Source organism: Otolemur garnettii, unplaced genomic scaffold (assembly GCF_000181295.1).
Source record: "Otolemur garnettii isolate 467f Iridium unplaced genomic scaffold, OtoGar3 scaffold00039, whole genome shotgun sequence".
NCBI lineage: Eukaryota > Metazoa > Chordata > Mammalia > Primates > Galagidae > Otolemur > Otolemur garnettii.
The window spans coordinates 1,890,332-1,900,855 of NW_003852434.1; the positions used below are offsets into that span (position 1 = coordinate 1,890,332).

At 36.3% G+C, this 10,524-nt stretch overlaps 1 protein-coding gene across 3 annotated transcripts in view; it reads left to right on the forward strand.

Moving 5' to 3' along the window:
* Positions 1-10,524, forward strand: part of FAM13A (family with sequence similarity 13 member A) — a 264,125-nt gene that overhangs the window by 189,999 nt on the left and 63,602 nt on the right. Inside the window, exon 9 of one of the 3 annotated variants that reach the window (XM_012805358.2) lies at positions 53-94. The exons of the other annotated variants lie outside the window; for them this stretch is intronic. Coding sequence (XP_012660812.2) covers positions 53-94 — 42 coding nt within the window. The remainder of the gene's footprint in view (positions 1-52; positions 95-10,524) is intronic. 3 annotated transcript variants of the gene reach the window in all.

The following is a 10,524-nucleotide window of genomic DNA, read 5'->3' on the forward strand; positions in this document are numbered from 1 at the left end:
ACACATTGTATTAACAGAAATTATATTAATTCAAAGTTTATTTTCCTTTTAGTTCACAGGAAGATGAAAGGCCTATGTCACCTTTCTATTTGAGGTACTTACTTGATTTTTGTTGGTCTAGAACGGAGGAGGGATAAGGCCTGTTTGGGTTTATTTGCCCCTTTTGCTCCTTTTTCAATAGCATATTCTACACTGCGGCAGTGCTGAGTTTGCCGGAGCACTCACCCTGTTGTTCATGTTGTATGTCCCCTCCCTTTGGTTTAAGAAATATTTCTTAAATGTTTGATATAGTTCAAACAACTAAAGCAAAATAAGTTTGTCTTAAATTCAGAAATACCAAGAGGACCATCTTAATTTTTAAAACTGACTGACGATTAGGCTTTATCCTGAATTGGAAATCTCTATTCTGTGTGTCTACGCAGGTCGGGGGCGGGGGGGAGGTTAAGCACAAAGTCCACTCACAGAAGCAGCTGTGGGTTATGTTAGATCATTTTCTATGTGGTGGTGGAGTAGGAAACTAAATATTCTGCAGGTTCATGGAGTTCAGGATTATTTTATAATGTTTATAAAGGTGGAGTAACAACAATTAAAGCAGATAAGTTAACTAACTTCAGAGCAGATGTTAGATAAGATCACTTCTCTGCAGTGACTCAATGCTTGCCACACTGATGTGATTTTTCAGTGAACCATCTGGCGGAGATGTAACCTCGAACCAAGTCTGTCTTTATTGCAGTTTTTCCTTTACTATCTAACCACTGCAGAGGCTTAGAAAATGTTTGAAAATTACATAATCATGTAAATTAAAATGATGAATTTTAAAAAATCGTTCCTCAATTTGGAAGTCTACCACTTTTTAAAAGAAATATTGGGGCACGTGATACATAATTTATTGATTTTTTTTTTAAATCTGATTTGTTGTTACAGTCCCAGAGTTGGATGTAAACTATAATTCTAAATCCAATAGTTCAGAAGTGTGTCATACAGTTTCACACTTAGCCAAGTAGCTGCTTTTCAGTAGTGTTCTGCCCTTGAGCAGCTTGGACGTGTTGCATAATCCCTTTGTGGCAAGACTGGGAACATTCGAGGTTTCAGTTTGAGACAACGTGGTGTCCGTTTGTTCAACCTGGCTTTTTGCCAACCACATCAGCATATTTGGTTCATAGGCTATTTCAGCTGTGCAATTACTGTGAAAACACGAGGAGGTTATGGACTGACTCATTATGTAAATATAAATACCAACAGCAAACAAACGATTATTATATACTAATGGAAATTAAGTTTTCTACAATATAAGAAATGATAACATTCGATGATGCGAATTAAAGAGAACCCTTTCTCTGAATGCCTTTTTTTTTTTTTTTGGCTAGTGCTGGGTTTGAAACCGCCACCTCCCGTGTATGGGGCTGGCTCCCTACTCCTTTGAACCACAGGTGCCACCCTCTCTGAATGCCTTTTTATTACCCTGGGAACATCTATCTGTGTTTTACATAGTATTGAATTTTATTTTGATTATGATTTTATAAAGCAGATGGAGAAAATGAGTTTTTAAGTCTTAAGTCTTCAAAGAAAATTGTATCTTATACTATGAAAATTTTTGCAATTACCCGGACTATTCTATTTGACTAATGATACAGTCTTTTAAAAGAAATTCTGCATTCACAGATGAAAGTAAAAGAAAGTAGAGTAAAAGAAAACTAATAACAAATTTACTAAGTTCTTGATAGAACCTATTTGACCTTTTCAAGGTTAAGAGTCATAAAAACTAAAATATGATACAATTAAAGGAAAAATGAATATGACTCCTCACCCACATTTACAGTAGAAAAATGAAAACTTACCAGCGAGCATTCTTTCTGTCTCACAAATGCAAAAAAGAGTTAATTATTTAGCCCAAAATTAAAATTTCAAAAGTAGTTTCTTTTTTGGAATAATGTTATTATAAATTATGTAAGCATTAAATTGGTATAAGTTAATTTAACTTTTTTTATTACCCACTTATCAAGCAGGAAGAATGTACTGGTAAAATATGAACTTTTTATTTTCAATTATTTGCATGGCTGGTTTGGGATAGAATTTTCTTGAGTTATTCTAACTCCCAGCATTTAAGTAGAAGAAAGAGAATGCAATTACTATGATTAAGTTCTTTAAATTTTTTTAATCTAGAAATAGGACATACCCACTGGTAAATAATTAATAAATTAGTGCACATTTTTTATAGTAACCGCAAATGAAGGCTTAAATGTTTTAAATATTTAATTATGTTTCTCTGCTTTCTTGCCATCTTTTCCCTCCCACTTTATTACTTTAGGATTCCTTTGCACGGTGTTCAAAAAGGGAGTTATTACAAGATGCGTGACTTCCATACTGATTTGTTAATACCGTGAAAAACTACTTTGGCTCTTTTAAATCCCATCTACTATGAACTGTGTCTTTGAAAAGCGAAAAGTGATGAGTAGTTGCAAAATGCCATCTGCTCTGCCTTGTCATATTGAATATCGAATGTGGTATGTTGTATTTCGATGGTGTTGATCGGTCAGGTTTTTATCAGAGAGAAAAGGATCAATTGAAAGACAAGATGTATCTGCTGAGATGGATCTCACTGCAGGTGGATCCGGCCCCAGGCAGCCCAAGCAGTGGGGACAGAGATGGGACCAGCTGATCAGTGGTGGGATATTCAGTCTGGGGGTTAATTCTGAAAGCATGAGGTGGAACAGTAGCTACAAATCTGTAAGTAGGCCGTCTTCGGAGAGAGCAGAGCAGAAGAGACAGGAGATAAGAGCAAAGCAGGCTTCCAGTGTCAAAGAGAGGGGAGTAGATGGTCTATAAAGGCAGTCAGGTGCAGAGATCAAACAGGGGCCCCTCCTGTTGCAGTGGACACAGGTGGATTGTTTATAACAAGGCAAAGTCCACGTCTGAGATAGAAGACAGAGATGGAGGGGTGACGGGAAGAAGGTGGGATGCAGGAACAGAAAACAAGAGAGAATTTTAACCATAAACTTGCTCTACTTATTCCCTCATTAGAAGTTCTGTTTCTGTAATTACATATTCTCTCTAACAGTCATGGCTGACCCTCATGTTAGCCTACTCTACATTTCAGTTGCCTTCCATCCTTTTTGCAGTCAGATAGGGCTATTCTCATATATTTTTATCCTAAATCGTTCAACTTGTCTTCTCTAGTTTGAGTACTTCTACAGCCTAACCTAAGTCGTCACAGAAGCATTTGTCCTTTTTTGTAAAGGGAGGAAAGAGGAGCTTCAAATCAGCCCCTCCACCCTCCCAGGCATCAGTTTTCTTGCAGTTACAGCATCTCGAACACCAGGCGGCAGCGTTCCCCAGGTGCTCATTAGGGACGACTAGCCCAGCTGAGAGGAGAGAGGAATGAGAGGGAAGGACAGGTGATGCCAAACTGTTAGTGAGATTGCAGCCAAATAAACGTTAACCTGCGAACTTAAAGTGAAGCACGTTCCTGGCAAGGATGTCCATAGTCTGGTCTCTTTCATATTTAAAGCTGGGATTCCCCCACTAAAGACACCGCCTCCTCAGTTGCTCAGCTCAGCATCAAAGCAGCTTGTTGGTGGTGTTCTGTGCATGTTTAGCCTGTTTTTGTCTGTGTTCTCCTGGCATCCAGTCAGATCTGTCTGGGATCTATTGTTGATTCTGTCTCAGTCTTGATTTGGAGTTTTGATTTCTGTGGTTGGTTTCCTCTGGAATAAGCTTCTTCGTCTCTACTTTTCTGGGTTTTAGTTTTTTAGACTGTGTCTCACTCTGTAGCCCTGGGTAGAGTGTAGAGTGCCTTGGTGTCATCGTAGCTCACTGCAACCTGAAACTCTTGGGCTTGAACAATCCTCTTGCCTCAGCCTCCCGGGTAGCTGGGATTATAGGTGCCCACCATGATGCCCAGCTACTTCTTTTTTTATTTTTAGTAGAGATGAGGTCTCGCTCTTGATCAGGCTGGTCTCAAACTCCTGAGCTCAAATAATCCACCTGCCTTGGCCTCCCAGAGTGCTCAGTTTACAGGCGTGAGCCACTGCCCCTGGCCATCTCCACTCTCTGCTGCTTCTCATCTCGACTTGTGCCCACCTCACTGATGCTACCTTCATGCTCCTGACACCATAACTCATGCACAAAAACACAATGAAAAATAACATATTTTTTTTCATTAAGTTAGAAAGGATTGTTTTGTTTTCAAAGGTTTTTTTTATTTTCTAAATAAAACACCATAGTGCCAAGGGAAAATTTTTTTTTCTAGTGTGCCAGTCAGTGCATTAAACAGGTAGCAGATGACCTTTGCCTGCTGTAACTCCTAGCTTTCCATGTAAGTTCCAACAATGATATAAAAGACAAAAAACAGAGATAGCTCAATGGCAGAAATAAAGAAACCACATGTCAGAGGCCACATCCTTTATCAGTGGGGGATAGACAGAGAAACCTCTTTACCTTGTCAACTTCATGTTCTGCCATCTAAACGTAGAGGACACAAGGAGACTGGCATGGCTTTCTTCTGCTGTCTACTGCAGTGACCAGAAAAGCAAGTGGCATTCCCGACTAAGTAGAAACTTTCCCAACTGTCTACAGCTTCGCTATGTCTTCTTTTTCCCTGGTCTGCCCCATCAGCTTTTTAATTTCAATATCCATTTGAAGTCTAGAATGTTTAATCTACATAACAATGGAGAAGGGGAAGGAAACCCCTGGGAAGCTCAATTTGAGAAAGGGATAAAGGCAGGAAGGTTATTGGATTTAATGCGTGTTTTCAAGTGTACACTGCAGAAACCAAACTATAAATTTACTTCTGATTCTCCAGCATAGTTACAAAATTGGACCAAACATCAAGCCCACCTAAGAAGGCACTGTAGTCTGACCCGGGACAGATTTAGATATTGGCTTTTTACATCTAAATTCAAGAGGGGGCTTCTGCCCACAGCCAAACGGACAATGACTCAAACTAAGAACAATCTACCCACCTCCTCTGCTGTTGGTAATGACTCTGCCTGGATAGATTGTTCCTCTTAAAACCACTAAACATAAACTCTTCAGGACCTTAGAAGAGAAATTATGAACAAAGAGAAAGGATGACCTGCCCTGAGGACTCAGCATAAAAACAAAATCCAGATAATTGATTTTTATATAATTCAGGGGAAAATTTGAACAATAATATTATTAATCTTCTTAAAAAATACTCAAGGACACAGCCATTCACTGGAAGCTGTAAAGGCTGGAAAGACACACAGAAGAAAAGATGAAATAAAGACAGGATAATTTCTTTACTATATGGGAAGCAGTACAGAACAGAAATTATGAAAGATAAATCAAATGCGTGCCACAAGAGAAAGTTGGGAAGTCCTTCCAGAACAAAAAGGAAGAAGATAAAGATAAAAACTATGAGAGAAATAATGTCAGATGTGAAGGGCAGAGATTGAAAAACCAACCCAGAAACGATGGATTTTAAGGAAGAAATCATATTCGTAAAATAGCAGCAGAAATCAAAGTGAGTGTATGTCCAGCTAATTGAGTGATGAATAAAATTTAAGAAACAGAGACTTGCATAGAAGCATTGGTGAGGGGCAAAGAAAGTGATGAAATTCTGAATTACTTGTCTTGCATAGAAGGCAGGGGAGTAGAAGTAGATGTCAAAGAGTTTCTTTGTTTTGGAGCTTCAATGATTAGAGAAGTATGGGTGTGAGAGGCAACCACCAGTAGAATTCTGCAAAGGACTCCTCTATTACAAATCCCCTCTAAAGATGAAAGCAATGGCAAAAATCAAAAGAAAAGCAGTCCCCAAAGTGGAAAGCATAAAGCAAAAACAATGCTAGAGCAAACATACTACCTACAACAGTAAGTGTAAGTGGATTAAATTCTTTGACAAAAGTTAAAATGCAAAAAGAAAAAAAAAGATGATTTGAACTAAAGTCACCTAAAACAAAATGGTACAGTCAAAATAAACACGCATCTAATAAATGCAAACAGAAAGAAAGCATTGAGAGCAATAGCAATACCAGAATAGGTGAAGTTCAAAGCCACATTTGTCAGAAAGGTCAAACTAGACTTTATTAAGTAAACTCTATAATAAAGATAAAGAAGTTATAAATTAGTGTCAAGTAATATAGCATCAAATTATATAAATTTAAACTCTTACATTAACAAGGATAAATATATTTCAAATATGACTTATTCACACAACTATATATCTATAAAAAAATTACATAATACGTATCACTGAGAATTTCAGTTCCTAAGGTTTTAAGTAAATGAGCACATATATACATATACTAAACTTTGTACTCTATAATAGGATTCAATCAAACATTCCTGCTACTTTATAAAAATTATTCAGCTATTTTAAAAAGTTCTTTAATAGAGTAGAAATTTTATTGGTCACTTTTTTCCTACCGCAGTCTAACTAATAACAAAAACTTACAATCAACCAGTGAAAACTCTTCAAAAGTGACAGGAGGAAGGGGAAAACTCAGAAGAGGAAATAAGAACCTTAAATAAAGAAAAAGAAGAAAACATGTAACAAAATTTGTGGAATGAGAGCTAAGCTCTTTGAAGAGGTAACTTCACACTTAAGAAAACTGGAAATAAACGAGCCACACATTCAGAATAAAAAGTTATGAAAACGAAGGAAAAGCAGCCTCTTAGAAACCTGAAAGGATTTAATAATGAAAGAAACAGAAGAAGAGCAAAACTGACGTCGAATCCAGGGGCTGGTTCTTTGGGAGTGAAAATGAAAATTATAAAATAGGAAAGCCTTCGTAAACTTAAGGAAAAGAGGGACGGTGCTAATAATCAGAAATGAAATTTACTATAAGGGATCTTCAAATCCAGCCTATTATTTAAAGGAATAGAAGTGTTAAGTTAGAGAAAGTGAAATAATACACATGAAAATCTAGATGAAATAAACAATTTTCCGTAATATATAAATTTTGAGGAGAAAATTCCATTTCAGTCCAAGATTACTTTTAGTAATCTGTTCTAATTCTAATGAAATAAATGTATAACCCCCAATTTTTGTACATAGCAGCATTATTTAAGAACATTAAGGACACACTCTGAAGCCAGACTACATAGAATCAGAGCTATATCAGCTTTAGAGAGACACGAAACTTGTCTGAACCCACTCCCTCAGCTTTAAAATGGTTACAATATATGTGAGCAATTTGTTGCATTTTATAATTTGCTCTAATAAAGACCTTAGCCTAAAAACAAAAGAAAATGTGAATTCCTATTTATGCAAAAACATACTAAATGTGTAAAATTGAAAACTTCCAATGATACAGCTTAAAAAGAAACCGTACAGAAATGAGTATTCTAACATTTTGATGGGCTCTATTTAATTATTTAGAAAATATTGTATAGGGCTGGGTGCAGTGTCTCACGCCTATAATCCTAGCACTCTAGGAGGCCGAGGCGGGTGGATTGCTTGAGCTCAGGAGTTGGAGACCAGCCTAAGCAAGAGCAAGATCCCATCTCTAATAATAACCAAGCATTGTGCTGGGCTCCTGTAGTCCAAGCTACTCGGGAGGCTGAGGCAAGAGAATCTCTCAAGCCCAAGAGTTTTAGTTGCTGTAAGCTGATGCCACAGAACTCTACCCACATGACAAAGTGAGACTGTCTCAAAAAAAAAAAAAAAAAACATAGCTAAAGGTTTAATCAAAATGAATAAATATCACGGATTGAATCTATTTGTTTTAACGTATAACAGTGTAAGGAATGAATGAAAAATCATTAAAAATTTAATCTAGGGAGGGTATTTGGTGGGGTCACCTCTATGGTTTATCTTACAAGGGTACAAGTGAATCTTTCTAAAAGCAGAATATGAATGTCTTAATAACTAAGAAAATTACATGAAAGCTACATTAACCAATTTGATGAGAGTATTTCAAATTGTATATGAAAACACCACACTGTACCCCATGATTGCATTAATGTACACAGCTATGATTTAATAAAAAAAAATTAATCTAGAAAGCCGTCATACAGTTACAAAGAAATAATGTTACAATCACTCTATCATGTCGACATTGCACATCAACTTTTAGTATTTTAAGATAATACCCCCAAAAAGATAACACTAAAAATACTGTGTTTTGTGAGACAATTTAAGAATTTCATGCTGTTTCTGAGATTTAATTACATGGTCCTTACCCTTAGCTTATTAAAAAATTTCACATAATTTATTTTTGATCCTTATTTATTAAAAGTAGAGTACGTGTAAATATTATACTCTAGAAAAAAACTGATAATCCTGTTGGGCCTCATGTACGCATTAAACAATAATACTTTACAGGCGGGATTTTGTGTGCCACAGAGGAGAACTCACTGAAGTAAGAGCACACGGGGAAAAAGAGAGCACGTGTTTTTCCAAGATGTCTGGTTTTTGTAGGTTTGAAGCTTCTTTTTAAATGTAGTCTTTATTTCAGATCGAGATCTAATTAAAGAATCACTTGTCAACAGGCATCTGTGCATCTTAGCACATGCAAATTATAGAGACCAATATTGCTGCACATAATTCGTTTAAGGAACTGTAGTTTGAGTTTTGCAAATAGAAATAAAGATGAAGGATATTTAAATATGTCACAGAGTATATTTCATAGTAGGCTTATAATCCATTTAAAATGACCGTACCAATAGAAGATTCAGTTGCGTCATCACTCACAGTAGGCTTGGGTGATGAGTTTGACCATAATTCTGGGGTCTGCGTCTGAGCTTCTTTCTTTCCATTTTAAATACAAGTGCCATGCAAAATTAGAAATCGGTAACAAAATCAAGAATTAAATCATACTCATTTTAGCTAGTATATTTATTGTAGCTCAGATTAATGATAAATTTCTATTTTTATGTTTTTAATAGTCCTTTGGAATTTCTAATATACAGTATGTAACGTACACATAATTTTGTGTTCTTTGTTTTTTTTTAATTAAATTATAGCTGTGTACATTAATGCAATCACAGGGTACAGTATGGTGTTTTCATATACAATTTGAAATACTCTCATCAAACTGGTTAGCGTAGCCTTCATGTCATTTTTTGTGTTCTTAAATAGAATTAAATCAGTCAAGGACTCTGAAGAAAATTCATTATTCTTAGCTGACTGCAGAGGATTACAAGCTGTATGCAAATGAAGGAAATGTATATCTTTCACGTTAGCTTATTTGCCTATTGTTTAGCTGACTTTCTTTCTGTCAGTGTCTTAGAATTACCTCCAGGAGTAAACTATAGCTGTGTTCAAAGTCTTTCTAGCCATAATTTAATATTCTTAGAAATCTTGTTACTGATGAATCGTTAAGTACATCCCATGGGAATTATGGAGGGCGTTCAATACCTGACCGAAAATCGTTTTGGTATCTAATAAACTATAAATTTAAATGGTACTATCTCATAAAACTAAATATGCAGCTATAACCTTTTGTAATGATTTAAACTTTAGGACAATACAGTGAAATCCGGGGTACTGCGAAAAACTTCTAGTGCTAAAAGAAAACCAGAGATCACCAGTCAAAGCTGTCATTTTCCCTGTGAAGAGACCAATCCAAACCAGCCAAGCTAACTAACAACCTCCCTACGACTTCAGCTAATTAACTGCAGAGCTAAGACCGGAACTTGTCTTTTCTGATTCCCAGTGGAAAATATTCTCCTTTCATAAATCTTTTATTTATAGAAATTCTATTAAAAAATACAAAATTACGGGCAAGTTACACACTATATATCAGAAATTCCAAATGACTGTTAAAAACATAAAAATAGAAACATATCATAAATCTGAGCTAAAATAAATATACTAGCAATAATGAGTATGATTTGGCTCGGCGCCTGTAGCTCAGCGGCTCGGGTGCCAGCCACATACACCAGAGCTGGCAAGTTCAAACTCAGCCCAGGCCTGCCAAAGAACAATGACAACTACAACCAAAAATTAGCTGGGCATTGTGGCGACACCTGTCATCCAGCTAGTTGGGAGGCTGAGGCAAGAGAATCACTTAAGCCCAAGGGTTGGAGGTTGCTGTGAGCTATGATGCCCCAGCACTCTAATGAGAGCAACATAGACTCTGTCTCAAAAATAAATGACTCTGATTTAATTCTTGATTTTTGTTACTGATCTTAATTATGCATTCTGAGAAAGGCTCTTAATGACTGACTTAGATAAATTTTGATATGTTGAATTTCATTCACTCAGGTTAATATGAGTTTTCATATCATACCTTTATTACTTAGAATGCTTGAAAATTGCTATAGTACTATCTAAGTGATTGAAGTTTTAAAGAATTTGATTGCAAGACTCAAAGCATCTTCTGTAAACCAACAGTGTCAGCATCAGTGAGGAATTTATCAGAAATGCAAAGTCTCATCTGCCCCTTTGCTAAACTTAGATCTGTTGAACCACAGTCTGTGCATTTACAAGGCCCTGGGTGATTCTGTGCACACCAAGATTGGAGAAGTTCTTATTTAGAGAGTTAGAAATCTCAGAATCTGGTTGTGTTTGTTGTCATTACCCTGTCTCTTTCTTCCTCACCTTTCTTTCTTCACCCC